The following is a 20,562-nucleotide window of genomic DNA, read 5'->3' as shown; positions in this document are numbered from 1 at the left end:
GTGTATATTAATTAGGCATTTAAACACTCATGTGATGTTTTTATGAAACTCGCTTTCAGCTAGTTTCATAAACCCACTCTTGTTTTAATGCCTTTCATTATATAGCAGTCACATAAAACTACTATTAAGGTAATCTTAAATCGTAGCGCTTTTTGGTAAAAAAATTAATTAAGTACATAGATATATGGCAAATAATATACTTACACGAAACTTGTTACCACACTATTTTAAATATAATATTTGAATACATCTAGTAGCAAATATATTTTTAATAAGTTATGTTATAGTAATTATTGATTGTGGCACTTTTGTGATAAGATTTTGTGACTGACTGAAGTGACTTATTAAGAATTTGCATTATCCTCCAGCCACAACACCAAATCAAATGTAATTTAGTTACCTATAAATAAAAAACTAAATGATGGTATGGCCTTTTAAAAGTCTTCGGGCGGCTGAAAGATAATACATAGTTATTTGTTGTATAATTGTTTAACCCCTAGTGCCAATATTGATACGCAACCCGACCAACTAAAAGAAACCAAAATTGAACTACAAGTGTAGCAACTACATAGTTGGATAAGTGGAATTTTGAGGGTTTTGAAGGCACGACGAGGGTTAAACAAACTTTCCACTAAGTGTTCACCACACCAACGCAAAGAAAATACTAATTGTAAATTATTACAAGTAAAATCCAAATGACCGCTTTTAAATGTTCATCAATTAAAAGTACCTTTATTCTACCAGTCATATCGAGGAGACAACTCAACATTGCATCAAATTACTTTGGCACTCTTTTGGATAAAATTAAAATGCAACTTTCTCATCGGTTTTTGAAGTATAAAGAGAGCGTTTACGAGCTGGTGTGGTGAAAAACTGCTTAGAAGTCCGGCCCGGACAATTAGGGCGGGCGATAATACGCCGGGGCTACTGTCGCTGCTGTCCGGTCTAGCGGTGGTATCCTGAAAAAGAAAATCTTATTAAATCCATACAGAAATTAAATCAGAACATAATGAATAATAATTAACTATGAGTAATGCACATTTACATCATCAAATCACGAGCTAATCGCCGCGTCATCATCACTAACCATCATTTTAGTCACATTAAGTAAGTGAATGACTCTTTATGGGTCAAACACATTTTAGAAAAAATATCTTTCACCGGGAGGCACCCGTCATTCAAATGGGTGCAGCGTAAAATGGCTTTGGATTCCCTTAACTTTGCGATGCCGGAAGCTCTAGCCCGGACACGGCCCGGTCTAACGTGAGTCATCCTTTAAGCATACTAGCTTTACTTTACATAACATACCTATTTAATTTTACAAGTCATTGGCGCTAGCTATAATGCTGTAATGTAAAATTATCCCTGAATAAATATCAAATGAAATGTGACTGACCCTTATAACTTATAATAATTCTATTTCCTCCATTTATTTGTTAAAGTTCCATGTAAGTTGTAGTTACCTAAATAAAATAAAAGCTTTTTATTTATTTTCCAATATTACCACCAAAAGACAAAAATAATTACACACCGAAACAGAGCATAAGCAAGCCACAACCTTGAGATAACGTAAGACAGATACAAATAGAAACAAGAGTTGTGCAAATAAAAGAGGTTTTTATGAAGACACTTTAGCATGGAATACTCGTAACATCTCGGTAGCAAACATAAACATCTAAAGATATAAATAATTACGAGTTTATAGCCTGTTTACTGGAAGTTTTGAAAGAAGCACAGCAACATTCATATATGAGACCCTTACTCTAATGTAATAGGTACAGGTAGGGAGTGCTCTCGGTACTGGTTTTCTATACAAATACAGTACAGGAACCGGGAATTCCCGGTTCTCGCCATACAAACTCAGTACCGGGAGCATTCCCTAGATACAGGTGCCAATTAGCAAAAGCCAAGGCACTGTTTTTGTGAATCTAATTCTAAGGAAGGTTTGATTTACATACACGCCGTAAACTTTTAAGTAACTTCAGGTACTTACCGCGAATTTAAAAGTGAATATACATATTTTTATAGTTTAATCGATTTTCGTTTAAATTATAACGTACCTACCAACCCAAGAGGATACAAAAAAAGTTTCACAAATAAAACGAATGAAGTGAAATATCGTTTAGGTATGCCGTAGTCATCAACAGCAGTTCCAGTAGTTCGACTACACCAAATAGTACTTAATAATTTTGAAGGCAGAGTTTGAGACCGACCGAGACGTGGCCCATTAGTCAAGCGCGCTGAATGCGAACTTTTACGTAAAGTACGATTGTAGTCATAATAGTCCCTGAGACTGATTTATTAGTATTAATGGTATTATTCAAGCAATTGCTGGTCTACCTAGCTATGCGTGATGTGGCTGCCGTGAGTTGATGAGGTAGAGTGGGTACTTACATGTCGGGGTGATGGCGCGTCGGAGGCAGCAGCAGCAGCCCGGCGCCGCCTCCGCCCTCCACCGCCGCGTACAGCGGAGGCAGCACCTTGTGCGAGTGTGCCTCCACTGCGGACCACCACACACCACAGTTAGCCTTACAACTAGCCGTGCACGAAAACTGATCGCGGACAAAATAACATATAAATGTGTGCCTACAAAATACTGTGATGGTAAAACATGTATGATGGCCAATTTGTACTAAAATTAAATGAAATACGAGCTTTAACTAAACGGTGGAAAGCTATGTAAAGGTAAAACGCTCATTTCCTCATGGATATTCAAAGCTGTTTGTTTCAGAAAAAAAAACGTAGGTATGATCAAATCAAAGTTGGTCCAATCAATATTCACTCACTTAATAACGTCATCATTATCAACCATAATGTGTGGTAAGTAGTAATATTTTCGCTCGTATTACATTTACATGCTTATTCATCTGATAAAATATTGGAAGGTAGGTAATGATTTTGGGTATAATGCAACGAAATTTCTAGGCATGTAAGTAACGCTATTTTTGAACACTTGACGGCATCACCCTCATTTCAGCAAGCATTTGGTATACCAGAATATAACAAACAAGATGCGACGTATTCACACCTCTGACAGGCGCGGTACTAGCGCCACGTACCAGGGAGCGCGCCGGAGCCGGGCCGCGGCACGCCGTGTGCGCCGCCCATACTCTTCGGCTTGCGCTTGCGCGTTTGGATGCCGTCCTTCTTCATACTTAGCGGCCGGTTCACCTGAAAAATATTTCAACATCTTGTAGGTACCTAATTGGTACTTCTATAAATGACGAACAACTGATGTTGTACATAATTAACCCAATATTAGCGTCGCTACCATTTGTCACATTCTGCTATTACAGTGCAAAATGTAGCTGAACTCACCTAACTATGGCGCGAGCGTTTTCCACCCCGGAGGAATTTTTTTAAAACAATATAACACTTTGCTTAATTATAATTTACATTTACCCAGAATTGACCAATTTGTAATGCCGCACAGGCTTTTTTGAAGCAAGCTTAGATATGCGCCTTCGTCAGTACAACTGCCATTCCCAGACGGGGGAACTCCTCGTAATCTGCCGCCACGCGGTCCTATCATCCTTTAAACAAGCGTATCTACATGCGAAGAGATAATTGATAAAAGATTATTTATCTCATTATGAATATTCGTGGTCGTGCGATGATAATTCTCTATCAGTCGGTAGCCCCGGCCGTTTTATCTCGCGAGATTAGATGACACCCTGTGTTTTGATTTTTTTTACACAAACCAATATTTGCCGAGGAGTTCCCTGATAACTGCGACTGCACTGGGCTACGATTAGATTAATACCTGCTGCGTGCGTATCGCGCCGTAATCAATACACCGGTCCACGCGCGCAATCCTATCTAGCGCTGATCCTGTGTGTGCTAATCAGTTTTTAATTCTAGTGATAACTCTATATTTTACACGGTATGTCAATTTAAGTATTGCAGCAATTGGCCATATTCATTTTTTATTGTTATTGGAGACGGAACTTGCGTAATGTGGGTTTGCTCAGGGGCCTTATTCGACAAGCGACGTTTGATGTTAAGTGTCGTGTTGAACTTCCGTTGAATCTGAACAATCCGTGTCAAAATTTGACATTAGCACTCCACAATTAGGTGACAACCAGACCAATCCATTATAAACCTTAAAGTAGTAATAAAACAAAGTTGATATTTGTTGAATTATTGGTTTTGCCAAAGGATATTATCCGCAGTCCGCACTTGATGAACATGCGATTCATCATTGAATTGAAGTGAACGAGAAATCTGACAGTTGTACCTACACGACGAATTAGGGGCCCAAATTTATCCTAGATTGGAGTCCGTCCATGGACCGCCCGGGACATGATTTAAAAGATCGGGTGAAACTTTTTATGTCAGAGCAATCCCTATAATCTTATTTTTGAAATAAAAAGAATTTTCTATGGAGTTTGGGGGAAAAGCACGATTTCATTCAAATTTGGGAGCCATTCAATAAATGTCATTATTTTCAAAATCCCTACCCCCTACAACTTAGATAACGATATTCATGTCAATCTTAAGAAATCGTACATGCCCGCCATTTTGATTTCTAAAATAGTCAGAATTCTTGAAATCCACAGGATCCGCACCCTCTACAACCTAGAAAACGATACCCATGACGAATGCTACGAGAAAGTACATGTCATGTAATCATTTTCAAAATTCGCCTCCCTGAGACCCTACACATGATGAAGTTTACAAAATAGTTTTAGGAAAGTTTTTTACCTGCATTTCAGCCGTGATTTTTCAACAAGTCTTCGTTCTTAAATAAAAAATGGTGTAACTAACCAGACTTTTTTATATTTAGGTATAGAAGATGGGCAATAGCAGCAACATACTAGAAGTAACCTCTACTAACACCACTGACCACTGACACGCAGCATACATTTTATAATTTACAATTTGACGAATCCCAACCAAACGCTCTGTTTTTGTTCAACTCCGATCTCGGGAAACAGAACGGGTTACAAGTAGTAGGCAAAATTATGTAAGTGTATCATACAAAGTACATGTGTAAGTTTATTATTTCATCGTATGTTAATTAGTGTTTATTTTGTAAATAGTACTTAGTAGTAGTTTTGTAATTATCGCTTTAACTTTTTATTATAAAACCTGCACCTAACAACCGTCTCTTTTTGGCCCAGTGGTTGACTGGTAGAGAATGCCTTATGGCATTAAGTCCGCCATTTGTACTTATAATTTTATGTGCAATAAAGTTTAAATAAATAAATAAATAAATAAATAAAATGAAAGGAAAAGTAGTACGTGGCGATACCTAGGCTACGACTAATTAAATTAGTTGAACTTAAGAGCAATGAAAACTAAACACAGTTATACGATGTACGTAGGTACATTTATAGAGGAATGGCGACGTGTTGTTCAACGAGTCGCTCAAAAGTTTACAAAATGGCCACGACCACTCTGTCAAGAGTGTGTGTGAAGATGAAGAAGACATTATAGCAAATAAGTGGTTTTAGTAATGTGTTCTGACTCACGTTGTGCAGCTTGTAGTAGAGTCCGCAGGCGTTGCAGACGGGCTCGCCGTTGTTGTTGCGCCGCCACAGCGTGGTGTTGGACGTGCGGCAGTTCGCACAAGTCACTCCCACGCGTCGGTTACCGTTCGTTGGCTGAAGATAATTAAAAAAAAACATTTTCATCACCACATCAACTCATGAAGACTCTCTTTACACTTCAAAAAGTGATGAAAAATTGTATTATATCCACAAGAATGGCAAAGTATCTGTTTCAAATTTTGATTGATTTTTTGGACAGTAAAAAACCTATTTTTGTTTAATAAATCCAATAGGTAAAATACAGAGGTACCTATAAGAACAGCTTTCATTAAATGTTTATGTCTAAACTAATCTAAAGTCGGCGAAGTTTGGGACGAAGCATGTTGCTGATTTGCATTTGTAGCCAGCGGACGAAGCCTGCGTTGCGGATTTCTTACATATAACTGGAGTATTTTTTAACATTAAAATATAAATTGCCAGTCTAAAGTTTAAGTAACTAACGGTAACGAATATAACGGTACCTATAAATTTACTTGATTGAGAAAATTGGAATAGTTGAGAAAATTAGGAATTTTTAAAGTAAGGTATGGTGGGGTTATACTTACATAGTTTTTGTGCTCAGAGGATTCTATACAAGTGATAGTCTTACCCCACCTTATTATGGTCAATTGATAATAGGTACTACATAATATAATTTTTAATCAATGATTGATGTTATTTAAGGATCAACTTTTGTTTTAAATGATTAATCTTTAGGGACGGCGAATTTAAAAGATTTCAGTTATTTACCAGTGCCTGTTGAGGTTTTGCTTTTTGTCCTTTAAGAGGTGGCCTATTAACACCATTGATGCGCGTGTAGAGGCCGCAGGCGTTGCACAGGTAGTGCCCCGTGCCGTCGCGTCGCCACAGGGGAGTGGTTGCCGCTGCGCAGTTCACGCATTCTTTCACTTCTCCCATCCCAGCCATGCCTACAAGTTAGGTACATAAATTGTATAATCTATTGCTATATTAATAGGTATATTTAGTAACTGAGAATGTGACTATATACTTTATTAGGAATATAAATATACGTGTGGTTTAAATATAAATTAATAAAAAAAATAGTTGCTGACTTACTGGCATCAAAACCGTCATCAATAGGTAGCATATTATGTGCAGGCCAGGGCTGCGCCGGCGCCGCGTAGCCCTCCACGAGCAGGCCGCCGTCGTATCCGGACACGGGCACGTACTCCACGCCACCGCCCTGACCCAGGTAGTGCTCGCCGGCGACTTTGTATTGTACAGCATTACCATGTGTATATAATGTTACCTGAAATATAATGTTTAAATGATATATCTGTACCAAAAATGTAAGTGTTTTTGAGGGTGAAAATTAATTACCTGTTGTGAGTTTGGACTAGCTGGAGCTTCATAAACTGTTTGCGATTGCGGTACAACTGATCCGTACACGACATGCGTTCCGCGCGTGGTCAGGGATGATGATGATAGTGTAGGATCGCTACGGTAGAGGAGTTGGCCGGGCGGGGACTCGTCTCCTCTCGTCCCGGAAGCCGCAGCGCCTGCCGCTCCGTAGAGCGTAAGCAGCTCCTTGCCTCCGCCACCGTACGCTCCGTATCCTCCGGCTCCACCATACTGAGGGCTCTGTCCCGCATATGCATAACCTCCGTGTACAGAAGTTACTGGCTGCAGACTAGCATATGTCGTAGGTCGTAATTCAGGTTCTCCCCTGGTCTCATATTTAACTTGTTGGTACGCAACACCGATTGATTGTTGACTGTTCAAAGAAGTCGTCTGAATCATTTCAAGCGATGATGACGCTGACACTTGATCGCTCAGAACTGCTCCATATTGCCTGCCATCACTGGTACCCGGTGCGCCGATGTCATCGTTTTGGGTGTATTGTAATTGTTCCGGTTTGTCTTTGGGTCCCAGGAAAGTATCCGGATCGTGATCTTCTGCATTGTTTTCCTGCGCGACTATAACATGATGCGACGCACCGTAACGCAAAGACAGTCCCCTGCCGTATGTGGGGCGCTGTGGAGCACGGGTATATTGTACCTGCATGCGTTTATCTGGGGACGGTAGTGATCTATAAGATTCCGGTTTGAAAGCTAGATATCGAGCTGTTTCTGCTTCGGCTAAGCGTAGCCTTTCTTCGTCGTAATGTTGCTGTGCGATATTCCGTGCCTCGCTTTCTTCCAGTTTTGGTGTATATTGGTGCATGGGATGCTGTTCATGTTCTACCGGCGGTGGTTCAGGGGGTTCGTCCTTCACGCCATCTTCAGGATTGACATCAACGTCATCGGTGGTGATGTGCCCGGCTGCAGTGATAGTACGTACGGCACGACGAGACGTTATTACTGACTGCGACTGCGGATGCGGGGACGGATGCTGTGGGTCGGCAGCCGTATCGGCCGGAGAGCTCGTACTATTGTTTGTTGATTGATCTTGTTCGATCCTCTCTTCATGTTTTACAAGTTGTAATGCTTCTGCAGTAGCTTGCAATTCCTGTTGATTTTCGCCGTCGCCCGCCGTTGTATTCGTTTCCGACTCCATAGTAATACTGTAAGAATAATTTTGGTTATTTTGAGTTTCTTACGTTTCTACGTCACACAAGGAGGTGCGTGTTTGAATTTGTTTAAAAGCGTTCGGCCGGATATTCCGCCGGCGCGGAAATGCAAACAGCACGGGACCCGCGGCGCCGGCGCAGGCGAGGGCCTTTGTTGACATCACCATGTCACTGACTCTTAAGCTAGTAGTTACGGTTTAGGTTTTGTATATTTATTAGGTATTATCAAGTATTGCACATTTTATATAATTAATTAATGATATTTTCTTTTAGGGTCTGGATGCCAAAAGTCGTACATATACCAGAATCATAATGAGGAACAAAATAGATAGGTACCTATTTATATAATAAGTTTTTGACGGACACTCTAGCTTTTATTGTCAAATGCGTGTACTGTGTTTCAAATTTCAGTTCAACCAAAATTCGGGAGTTTGTTCAACACTTGCTTGCAAGATTTGACCTAACTCCTAAACTAATTTTACGTATCTACGTTAACAAACACCGAATTATGAATAATGTAAAGCACGAGTTGCACTGCTGTTGCATCCTGCACCATTCTTCGGGAAATCAGAACGTTAAATTTCGATTGGCTCTAATTAAAAACTTGTCTAATAAATAATATAAGAGTATCTGGTTTGTGGGAGTTTTCTTATACCTAAATATAGGTATAAAGTAGTTATCAATAGGTAGATATATTTTTTTAAAAGATAATTCGAACATCTAATGTCAGTTCTTTCGAATCGAGTAGGTATAATTTAAGTGTACCGTTAATTGTGAACGGCAGTTTTTAATAAAACCACAAGATACAAGTAATATTTGGGTGGTTTTGGAATTTCCGCTCCCGGTGGAACCCTCCGCTCGGCGCGGTTCATGGCGAGCGCGATGTTTGCTCGACATACTGATGGCGCGCGATAACCACACCAGGACTTACATCTTCTGATAACAAATGTTTATTAGTGCCTGCCTCATCAAACTAACTACATAGGTATATGGTGTGTCGTAAGTCGCATCACATCTCACCACTAATTTAACCATCCTAGTCATCCTACCTACACTAGGAGGGCGTAAATTCAGGAAATTAAAATTCAAGAAAAGTTAAGACGCGGCGTGCGAAATTTGCGACGTACACGTACCTATATTACCTAGGTACATTGATAATTTACGTCTGTTAAAAATTTTGCTCCTCGGATCCCTTGTCTATCACTAGCTGTTTAATATTAAAATTAAACTTCTATGGTACCTATGATATATATCTACCTACAAATGAAAACTGAAAATAAATGTCAATTTTCGTGTTTTTTTCAATCAAGCCAACTTTAATCTTTTAAGGGTTCGGTTATTGGAACGCCCCGGGTGCTTAGCCAAGGTGACAATCTCTTGCACTACTACAACGAAACGCTTGGTATCTCTCTAACACTCTTCCATATTAGTGCGAGTGCCATTTCTGGTTACCAGGTTTAAACTTTGTTTAATATGGTATCATATATACCTACTACTGATATTGAAATTAACCATTTGGGCAGCTGTATATGCTTTTTAAGTGTATGTAGGTTATGAACCTATATACCTACATACTTAAGGCTTATGAACACAAACTTGGACTCATTTTGATGAAAATTGATGCATCCATATTTAAAGCAAGGCACTAGAGGGTGACTGCTATAGTTATTGAATTGGCCACTTTTGATAATAAGGTTTCAATTGGCTTGTTTCTTTCTTTTGTATGGATTCAATTACTATATACTGGCCAATAACTATAGCAGTTACCCTACTAGTTATGTGGAATGCCTTCAATACTCAATAGGATACTAATCTGTGGGGCTTTCAGTTGTATTCTATATACGCTAGCCAGCAGTATTTTTTTTTTGTAAAATTTTGAGATTTATATCAATCGCACCATGTAGTTAAAAAAAAAACTCTCGATTCACTTACACGTCTAACATTAAAATAAGATACATACTTGTTATATGGATCATAGAATAGTATGTGTCAGAACGAAAGGCCAAGAAAGAGACCCATTAATGTTTAGGTCATACTGAGCAACTTTTACTATGGGACTAACCCCGAAAACGCGGAAATAATTGACTCTCCCGTAGGAAATTTCAACATCAGACCAGCAAAGTGTATGATACATCCAATTTTTTTCCGCTTTTTCGGGGTTGGTCTCATAGTAAAAGTTGCTCAGTATGACCTAAACATTAATGAGTCTCTTTCTTTGCCTTTCGTTCTGATACATACTGTATACCTATCCTGATTATTTCAATAACAGTATTTACAAAGGTAATGATTATGTGACCATAATTCAACAGTCCAGGTAACAAAAAGGACTAACATAACTGAAATTATTGACTAAAATCACCGATAGTGCTTTTATAATACATTACAGTACTCAATAAATTAAATACGGTAGGTTCTTAGCAGTCATATCGCAAAGGAAAGTCGAGGAAGTAGCTCTAAACAGTATTTGTTCAGCCATTGCTGAACCTTGTGGTCACATTAGAAGACCACCGAAGAGCTTGACGTATTTTTAAAATTAATGATGACCTTAAGTTTTTTGCGAGAGTAAAAACACTTCATCATCCCCGTATCCGTCGATTTGCTCGACCTATCACATCATTCATTTACCGCAGAAAGGTAAGAAGCTGTTAATAACGTAAATATTCCTTAATTTTCACATTTCGCGGTCCCCTGATTTTATGAACTACCTACCTAAGTATATGTATTTATTTCCTTTCAAGTCACATAAAACAAAATAAAAACTACAAAAACAAAATATGACTCATCCATCCCTGTCCGTACTCCGTACCCAGTAGTGATGTGTGATTTTCTAAAAAGCTAGGAAAGTTGTCGGAGACCTCAGGAAATCTTAGACTTACATGAGCACTTACGCTACGTCTTACGTAGGCGAACAACGCGCGAACGCGGCGCGGCGCGGCGCGGCGAAAGCGGCCGCCGCCGCGCCGCGCCGCGCCGCGCCGCCTGACATTCGCGTGCAAATCGCGCCGCACCGCGTTCGCAACGAGATCGCTTACGTAGGACACTTCTATGGGCATCAAAGGATTGATTTCGCCGCGTTCGCGCGTTGTTCGCCTACGTAAGACGTAGCGTTAGCCTTATTCCGGACCTTAATTTTTTAGGGTATTCTATTAAAAACAAATTTGCGTGTACATTCTATAATTGTTGGGTTAGATTAGATTAGCGTACCTACTATTTTCTAATACTTAGATATTCGTACACGCACTATAATAACCTTATTAAACAAAAAATATAGCCAAGTATCTCGCGAAATACTTTTAGTCAAAGATTGAGCGAATATAGAATTAATCTGAAAATTCAATAATTATTTACGGACATACTTGAATAAAATAGGAATTTGTAAGAAATATGTACGTTTAAAATTACTCGTTAAATAAAAATTGATTATTTTGTGTTGTATTTATTCCTATAGGTATTCGGAAAGAATAATTGTGAAACTTATACAGGTACCAATCCGTATGTTCTTTATTCCAAAACAATTTCAACCATAGGTCAATTCGCATCGGCAATATCGCTACAGCAAGGAAAAATTCGCTATACGGCAGAAGCATGAGCACCGCGGATTCGCTACATGGGGGTGGAAAGTACTAGAGTATTTACAACGTCTACGGTTAAACCTTACGGCAAAAAAGATGAACTTCTCTATGTAAATGAGTATTTATAATAGACCTATCGGTCCAATAAATATTGTACTAAGTCGACCGCCTTATATAAATTAAATAAGAGTATACACGCACATTGTTCACACATTTTAAATTTAAAGGACTCTACTCGTAAAATCAATTAAGAACCTAATTATTCTTTTTTTGTATTGCCTAATCACGTTATTTCTATTTAATTAAAGGAACGCGTGTATGAAACTGCTTATTACGGTCTATCTTCCACTTGTAAGATGCCCATTATTGTTTATTGGTTTTATATAAAATGATAACAATTTTGCTCTCACCATAGTTTATACAGTTGAGTAGACTGGGAACGCTCGACGGCACATATCAGTTAAGTAAAAATAGTATTTTATTACTTATAAAAAAACTACGGTAATGTGTACATACCTGAATCTAAGTAACAATGTTAAATTATGTTAATTTTATCTTTGGTGCAACTTTGAATCTAATTCAGCATTTTTATGATACCACTATCACTTCACAAAATCGTCAAATCTATTATCCGAGAGATAGTCAAGGAGTAGGCGCGGCGCGGGCGATGCTCTGGTCTCAGGCGCTGTGTCAGTTTTCCAGGTGTGCGAAGCTTTCCGAAGTGATGATGTCGGAGGGGAGGGACGCGCGGGGTGCGGGCGCCGGCGCGCGCCCCGCGGCGGAGTTTGCGTGCGCGTGATTGGCTGAGCGCGCCCGCCTCACGTCGTCGTAACGTTTTTCAGCACGTAGTCAGAAAGGTTAGTTAAGCCTTTCGTTACTTTGTGTACTGAAAATGTAAAATTTATGATAAATGATGCCGGATTGAACCAATGTAGGTATCATTAAATTATCTAGTTAAGGTAGAGGACCGAGTGCTCACTAACCTGAAGCCATTTTTAACCACCGACGCAAAGATAGGGGTGTTATATTGTTGGACGCCAATGTTTGCCTGTGGCATCGTAGCCCTCCAACTGATGGACCAATTTCCTTGCGGTGGTTCATGACTATGTTTGGGAAAAATAGATCTAGCAGTTTGAAGAGTAGAGCTCTTTTCCAAAATGATGTAAGGCATTTATTGCAAAAAATCTATTTTGTTAGCACAATCCATACAGGGCTATTTTCATTTTTAGCAATGTGTAAATATGTCTAAGTTACAATGTGTCTTCTATTGGAAAATAGCATATATGTCGAGCACTGGGGCGTTTACCTTAATCATTATTTGAAAAATTATAAAAAAACCTGAAGTTGAAACGCCGCAAGTGTATTCCGACCGAAAGTTATCCAAAATATTTTGGCGCTCAAACGCAGATAGGGCGCTAATAAACGGAAATCGTAAATGTTGTAGCAATGAGGTTGAAAACCACACTGTAATGATCAACTGAAACTCAAAAAAGTCTGTATGTAGTCTTTGCCCTATATTTTTCTCCGCTTGTTTTTTGTACTATTATTATTATTATGTATTTATCCATCAAGGAACAATAGACCTTAGGAAGGCTTGCGCTGAGCCGCAGCCAACGCGTAGAGGCTCTTTTGTCACTTTAATGAAATGTAAGGGGTACTAACTGCTTAGGGCGGCGCTTAGCTTAGCCCGTGTGATAGGACGCATGCAGAGGAGCATCCGCTAAGGTTTGATTAATTCTAAAATGAACTAGGCTATTGTGTGAAAACCATGGCTTACATTCTGAGCTATATAAAACCGGACGCCTGCCTAAGGGGTCGTCCTAATAGGTACAACGCGACTAGATACGCGACTCAATATCACAAGTTCATGCCAATTTTTCTTAGTTTGAATTAAACTCGGATAGGTGTCCTAATCTTCGAGCAACAGCGGCTTCCGACACGTAGGAAGGGACGAACGAGCCCAAGCGGTATTTTACCGCACAAATCATTCTGCTTTTTTTACGGGGGGAAACGTGCCGTGTGCGTACAGTCCCACTTCTCACTCACTACATACAACATCCAATCTGTAAAAATGGCACAAATACATAGAAAATAACACACGCCAAAGATAAATCTTGCACACCTCGATCTCTTTTAGGGTTCCGTACCTCAAAAGGAAAAAACGGAACCCTTATAGGATCACTCGTGCGTCTGTCTGTCCGTCTGTCCGTCTGTCACAGCCAATTTGCTCCGAAACTACCGGACCAATTAAGTTGAAATTTGGTACACATATGTAAGTCTGTGACCCAAAGACGGATATGTAACGTCAACAAATGAATTTTAAACATAGGGGCTACTTTTGGGGGGTAAACGATAAAATTAAAAAACAAAGTTTTGAAAACTATATCGTGTTACATATCAAACGAAAGAGCTCATTTTGGGAATCTCAAATATAGTTTTGTTATAAATTTAGGATAAAAATTTTAGAAGTTATTCAAGAAAATAGACAAAAAATGACCATTCCCCCCCCTCTATCTCCGAAACTACTGGGTCTAAAATTCTGAAAAAAATACACAAAATAGTCGTTTGCCTAAAGATGACAGGAAAACCTATTAGAAATCTAGAGTCAAGCGTGAGTCGGATTTAAGAACATAAATGCGGTTAACGTTTTTTTAGGGACACAGCCGCAATGGTTTAAGTGAAACGTGATGTAGACAGCTATTACGAAGGCCATAGGCCGATATCCGCATAAGGCCGAAGGCCCGAAGCGTCCCAAAGTGGCGTTCCTTTAGCTTCAAGCGTGAGTCGGACTGAAGACAAAAAAAGCGACTAGGCTGTAACTGGCACATAGCCGCAATGGTACTTGTAGTACAGTCAACAGCAAAAGTTGCTAAGCGGGCGAGGTGTTCAAAATTACCTTGACATGCTCTTATTGTCTTAACTATAAAGTCGCGTCCAGATCATTTTAAACCACTCACCCGCTTAGCAACTTCTGTTGCTGACTGTACTGATTGATTAGGTTACTATTGTTACGTGTTTTAAAAAGCACTAGGTATACAGGATGGCTAAAAAATAAACTAAGTGTATTTCCGTTGCCAACGTGCAACCCTGAAATCGCGAGGAAAAATTTGGCTGTTTCATACATTTAGGCTGGTCCGTTTTCTATGGGAGGATACTTCTTTTTTCGCGATTTCGGGGTTGGTCCCATACTAAAAGTCGCTCAGTATAATCCCAAAACCTCCCTGGCTACGGAAATACACTTTTATTTTTGGCCATCCTGTAGGTATTATCTCTCTTCGGCCTTCGCTTTTAAAACACTTTCGGAAGTTGTAGGAAGCGCGACCCGTCGGACGCTCGAGTTTTCACTGTTTTCAGCTCTACGCATTTGGACACTTGTACTATTGTTCGGCATTTAATCTTCAGAGATGTAAAGATATAAGCCACCACGCCAGAAAACTTCATGTTACATCTGGTTTTTGATTGACCCATTCGGGTTTTTCAAGACGTTTCACGTACAAAAAAATGTTGAAAATTATGTGATGTACGGAACCCTTGAAAGGCGAGTCCGACTCGCACTTGACCAGTTTTTTATGACATACGGCTAAACAACTAAATTAGGACAGTTTGTGGGGAATGAATTGAATTAGATTAACTATGATGAGGTATCTAAATTGTGTTACAAACGAGTCAACCGACAGAGCAAATTTATACCAACCTTTATTTGGTGGACATTCACACTTAAAATTAGGAGCTTTATAGGGTATATTGTCGACTTTCCCAGTCATGTGACGTCTCGATATTCCCGGTTCCGGGGCAAATTTTTCTAACATCCACCTGTCCCACGGCAGTTGTTCAGCGAATATTAAATTGATTTTAAACAGATTCAGTAAAATCGCCGACATGAATGATCTGTCCAAAAAGGGGAAAAATAATTTATGTACTCAAGAGCAATGAAAACATATAATTTTGTATGGAAAGTGACCATAGAATAAAAATGTAGGTATATCTAAACGTTACCTTAATAGATTTATGCTAGTTATTAATTTCTTTTAGTAACATGTACCACTGCATATCTTGTTTTGTAAATAACTTATATTTCTTAAAAAAATATCATAGAAAGTAGGCAATACTAAATCTGAAGTTTAGTATTGCTAATAAAATCAACATTTCTATTATTGTTTTTAGGGTTCCGTACCCAAAGGGTAAAACGGGACCCTATTACTAAGACTCTGCTGTCCGTCCGTCCGTCCGTCCGTCCGTCCGTCCGTCCGTCTGTCACCAGGCTGTATCTCACGAACCGTAATAGCTAGACAGTTGAAATTTTCACAGATGATGTATTTCTGTTGCCGCTATAACAACAAATACTAAAAACAGAATAAAATAAAGATTTAAATGGGGCTCCCATACAACAAACGTGATTTTTGACCAAAGTTAAGCAACGTCGGGCGTGGTCAGTACTTGGATGGGTGACCGTTTTTTTTTCTTTTTTTTCGTTTTTTTTTTGCATTATGGTACGGAACCCTTCGTGCGCGAGTCCGACTCGCACTTGCCCGGTTTTTTGTGTATTACGAACGGTACGAAAATAGTACGAATGTAGGTAGGTACCTAGTCTCCTTCCCGGTGTTGCTCGAAGGTCCTAATTGACAATCGCGCGACTCGCAAGTATCCTGCGCAGGTAGTATAAAAAAATAAAGTGGTATATAAAAATGATAATCTTATAAAAATATTATTTTAGATTAATATCGATCTCGAAACACCTAGGTACCTAATCTCGACACAGATTTTTCGCGCGTGATCTTGAATCGTCCATCTTGGTTCGAGGTTGCATTCATATTAAGTATTCGAGAACGCACTCCATTCTGGACGGCTGGCGTAGGCAACCCAGAGGCAGAGGGCCCTTACATCCACCCGCCTTTAGGGTGATAGAAGTTCCAAGGGTTTGGTACTCCCCAACAGTTCGCTACAAGCTGCCCTGCGTTAACTGATTGCACTGTAAAAACCAGTGGGCGACCCATGGTCGTCACATCCCTGCAATCTTATAATAGTTATTTTCATCACACCAAGTAGCTGGTAAAGGCTCTCTTGATTGTTCAAAAACTGACAAGAAAGTTGCATTTTAATCACATGTGAGGCAAAGTACCTACTCGTAATCATATGCAAATTTTGAGGTGTTTTCTTGTGTTTGCTGGAAGAATTGACTTTTAACCGATGATTTTGAATGAAAAATATTCAGTAACATTATTTAGAATTTATTCGATATTTTACAGTGAGTATTTTCCTTGTGTTGGTGCGTGGTGAAAAATTGTGTGTTTCACTTGGTACCAAAATTTGTTTAAACCTCGTGTCTTGAAACTCTTGCAACGTTCAAGATTCCATGCAAATCCAATGTAAAGCAAGACAAAGTTGAAAAAAAAAAGTTACAACGTCAGCTAATAACTAGTTCAGCGTGATTTCATCCGAACTGACCTTTTATTTAAATAAGTTAAATTATCGTCGCTTTTAGTTCAAACCACTGTAAAGTGTATACGAGTAAGTGTTAAACTATTAATTAGCTTAACATGTAGTTACTGGCTTTTAATATTATACTCGTACTAGTAACGGTGACGAGGAATCGTCGCCGTTATAGAAGAGACACATCTTCATTCTACGCTCTACAGTGTCCTTATTTAGAAAGAAAATGCTATGTGACCTCACTCGTTCAAGACAGGATTTTTAACTCATTGTTCTAAGAATAATAAAGGTATTTTTAAACATCAGTATGTTACCTATTGTTGCATTTTCATTTTATACATTTATTGGTGAATTTCTTGTTATAGGTAGTTACTTAAGCAGGTATCCAATATTAATCATTTTATGATTATGGATCTTAACAATAAAAAATGCTGATAACAAACTTGGTAATGCGCTCAGGCCATTATCTTATCAATTAAAGGCTTACTTGAGACATCGATCATCGTTCTAATTGCGTACCTACTGTCGATACGTGGTTCGTGCTTTGCTATTTATGCTCTTCGATCATTAAATTTCTAATAGGTAGCAATGGTAGCATCCGTCATTTCTCAAAGGAATATGTTTTGAAATTAGTTTTAGTAGGTACAACTTAGTACCGTTGTATAATACGGCGTTTTGTGAACCAAAGATATCCTTTGGCAGGATTTTTCCCTTGGACCCAAGGATGGATTTATAAAATGGAGTCAGCAAGACTTTTGACGTAAATTCAGTTCTCAACTCTATCTTGATACCTATCAATCTTCATCATTAATTTAAGCTTCTAGGCTAAGTTTTGTATCGTTTTAGTATAAATCGGGGATGCCGAATTCATTTTATGGTACTACCTTATGTATTTAGGTAGGTACCTATGCGTGTTATATTTAGATATAATATTACATGGGCCAAAAGGGTGTTGGTGGTTTTAATCTTGAATTTTTCGAAACCGCTTGGCGGGGTGCGACGGGGGGGTATGTTGCTATACGCCTCGTTTCGTGGAAATTTTATCGGCATAGAGCAGAACACAGGAGCGGAGCCTGAATTTTGTGTATGAGTTTTTTACCAAAACCCTAAATCGGTGATTACTGCACGACGGGTGTATCGACAGGAATACCATTTACGAGATTAGCGTGAGGTTTCAAGTGTTAATGTGATACGCATATTGATCACAATGGTTGAAACAACCGGCTCGACAATAGCAATAATGCCTGGCGGACGTCCAGCCTCTGAGAGAACGGCCAACATTGTGGAGCAAGTTCGACGTTCAGTTCGGCAAAATCCGCAACAATCAACGCGTAAGAGAGTTTGGGCTATGGACAATAAAAAAATCAACATTGCGACAAGTTTTGAAGCATAATTTGCATCTTAAGGTTTAAAAGATTGAGTTTGTTTATGAATTAAAACCAAATGATGCGAATAACCGACTTCATTTTCCCAATCTGATGCTCTAATCTCGTTTCCGAAAGTACAAATGGCCACCACCCAGCCCCGATCTCGGTCCATTTGATTTTTTTCTGTAGGATTACATCAAATCTGTAGTCTTTGAGAAAAGTTCGAAAGATTTTGAGCAGCTCAAAAGGAAAAACAAATCGGAAATTGGCCAATATCGCCGAGAGCAAAATTTCGACATAAGGCCATAATTTGTGACTTTGCCTTCAAGAGTGCCAAGAAACTCAGGTGGGCCGCTAAATCTACACATTATTTTGCGTCATAAAATTTCCATAACTTGTGTTTTTAAAAGTAGTATTAAAAATGTTGTACGATTTGAAGTTTTTTTTAATTCAATTTTCAAACCACCAACACCCTCTTGGCCCACCCTTTATGACATTGACTATTTTATATGTACATACTTACAAGAGTTAGATCAAGCTATGTTAGCGGCGATTTCGATAGCCCTAGTCAAAGTTCTATGAAATTAATGACGTTTAAATAACTCTTGCACAAATGGATAATCTGGGCTATCAAAATCACTGCCAACTGAGATTGGTCTAACTCTCGTTAGGTATGTATTCTGTAGAACTAGTTTTATAATTGTTTGTATTTCATACACTTAATTTATTTTATTGCTTTGACATTTAGAGAGCCTTCTTTTCACACCTCCAAATCTTATTAATTGGTATAACTACACAGCAAAAGGGGGCCACATTTTTCCGTTTAGGTAAAATAGTAAAAAAATAATCAAATAAAACTATGTGACAACGGCCAAAAGTTAGGGAATCTGTAAGATAACAATAGTAATATACTGATTTATACATAAATTAATTGGTTTAGGTACTATACGGATGGCCGATGCAGTCTTAACGTAAGTGGTATGAAAGTGCAAGATTCGAGTAAATAATCTATAGACCAAAAACCAGGATGTAAGATTATGAAACTACTCTCAAAAGTTTATTTCACCTGCATAAAAAAAATTGCTAGAACGCAACCTCGGTTAATGAGAACCTCTATAATTGTATCAATATTTTTTGGAACCTGGATATTTGGCACGACCTGCTTAAATGGAAAACCTGGTTAATTGACACCAAATCGCCGGTCCCTTGAGATTTCAACTATCCAGATTTATCTGTATATGCATACATACAAACATAGATATGTGTACGGAATCGTTGAAGTGCGAGTCCGACTCGTACATGATCGCCCGGTTTTATTTAAAAGCGTTTTTCAATTATAAGACTCGTCAAAATTGTTTATTTTGTTTTTGTAATGCTAAAAATATACCTAATGTTATAAATGATTACAAGGTGGCATATGATTATTACGCGTTGTCTACCTGAAACCAATGGACCTGTTTATACCTAATCTTTTTATTATGTTAGTATTATATTCTTAAACAAAGATGAAATTTAAAAGTATACTACTGAATTTAATAAGTGAATATCCAACACATTGTAGCGTTACAACTGAAGATTATCAATAGTAATCAGGTCAGTAACATATTTTTCTGTAGCGTCTTGAAAATACTCGGTTTTTGGGCGAGTGATGGCAGGCGCTAGTTAAGTCCGTGCACAAACATGGCTTGTCTTATCTTCCCACACTTGACGCCTTCGCGATAAATATTTCAGGATAGCTCCACTCCATCTCACAATGATATATCACACTCTATGTACTATACTAACGCAATGATTCACAATACCTACGGTTTATTTGATTTTTACGTCATTTATTTTTCTTATTACAATGCATTATTTTGGCTTGTCTCACCGTGCGGTGCAATGCGTGCAAGGTGAGGACAATGTATGTGAAATGCATTGTATAGTTTTAAAACTTTTTCAAAATTTTTATCTCCTCTCATCTATAGTTTTAATGTCGGTTTAAGCAGTCATGCAGAGATCAATATTTCATCTATTAAAATAATTTTGTTTTAGGAATACTCATTCTTAAAAAAAATCTAATTGTTTTGCATACCTACCATATTATACGTACAGTGTTTCTTGTTAGTATAAATACTATAAGTACTAATCCC

General features: G+C 38.6%; 1 protein-coding gene across 1 annotated transcript; it reads right to left on the bottom strand.

The window, feature by feature from the left end:
- Positions 1 to 2,419: 2,419 nt before the first annotated feature.
- On the bottom strand, positions 2,420 to 12,483 carry LOC134678334 (transcription factor GATA-6-like). The gene is made up of 7 exons (XM_063536862.1): positions 12,150 to 12,483; positions 6,873 to 8,055; positions 6,609 to 6,801; positions 6,282 to 6,460; positions 5,475 to 5,606; positions 3,029 to 3,171; positions 2,420 to 2,500 (listed from the first exon to the last, which is right to left on the bottom strand). Exons 2-6 carry the CDS (start codon positions 8,046 to 8,048, stop codon positions 3,046 to 3,048), a joined length of 1,806 nt encoding a protein of 601 aa, XP_063392932.1. The 5' UTR covers positions 8,049 to 8,055; positions 12,150 to 12,483; the 3' UTR covers positions 2,420 to 2,500; positions 3,029 to 3,045.
- Between the last annotated feature and the right edge of the window lie 8,079 nt (positions 12,484 to 20,562).

The sequence above is a fragment of the Cydia fagiglandana genome, chromosome Z (assembly GCF_963556715.1).
Source record: "Cydia fagiglandana chromosome Z, ilCydFagi1.1, whole genome shotgun sequence".
NCBI lineage: Eukaryota > Metazoa > Arthropoda > Insecta > Lepidoptera > Tortricidae > Cydia > Cydia fagiglandana.
The sequence above is the reverse complement of the archived record's forward strand: the minus strand, read 5'-3'. Positions and strand labels throughout refer to the sequence as shown.

What these genes read in the sequence shown, in the direction of transcription:
- LOC134678334 (XM_063536862.1), bottom strand. Translation starts at nt 8,048, where the DNA reads ATGGAGTCGGAAACGAATACAACGGCGGGCGACGGCGAAAATCAACAG. An exon ending in CAAAACCTCAACAGGCACTG is followed by an intron (nt 5,607 to 6,281) that starts GTAAATAACTGA and finishes AATTATCTTCAG; the next exon opens with CCAACGAACGGTAACCGACG. An exon ending in TCTACTACAAGCTGCACAAC is followed by an intron (nt 3,172 to 5,474) that starts GTGAGTCAGAAC and finishes AATATTTTTCAG; the next exon opens with GTGAACCGGCCGCTAAGTAT.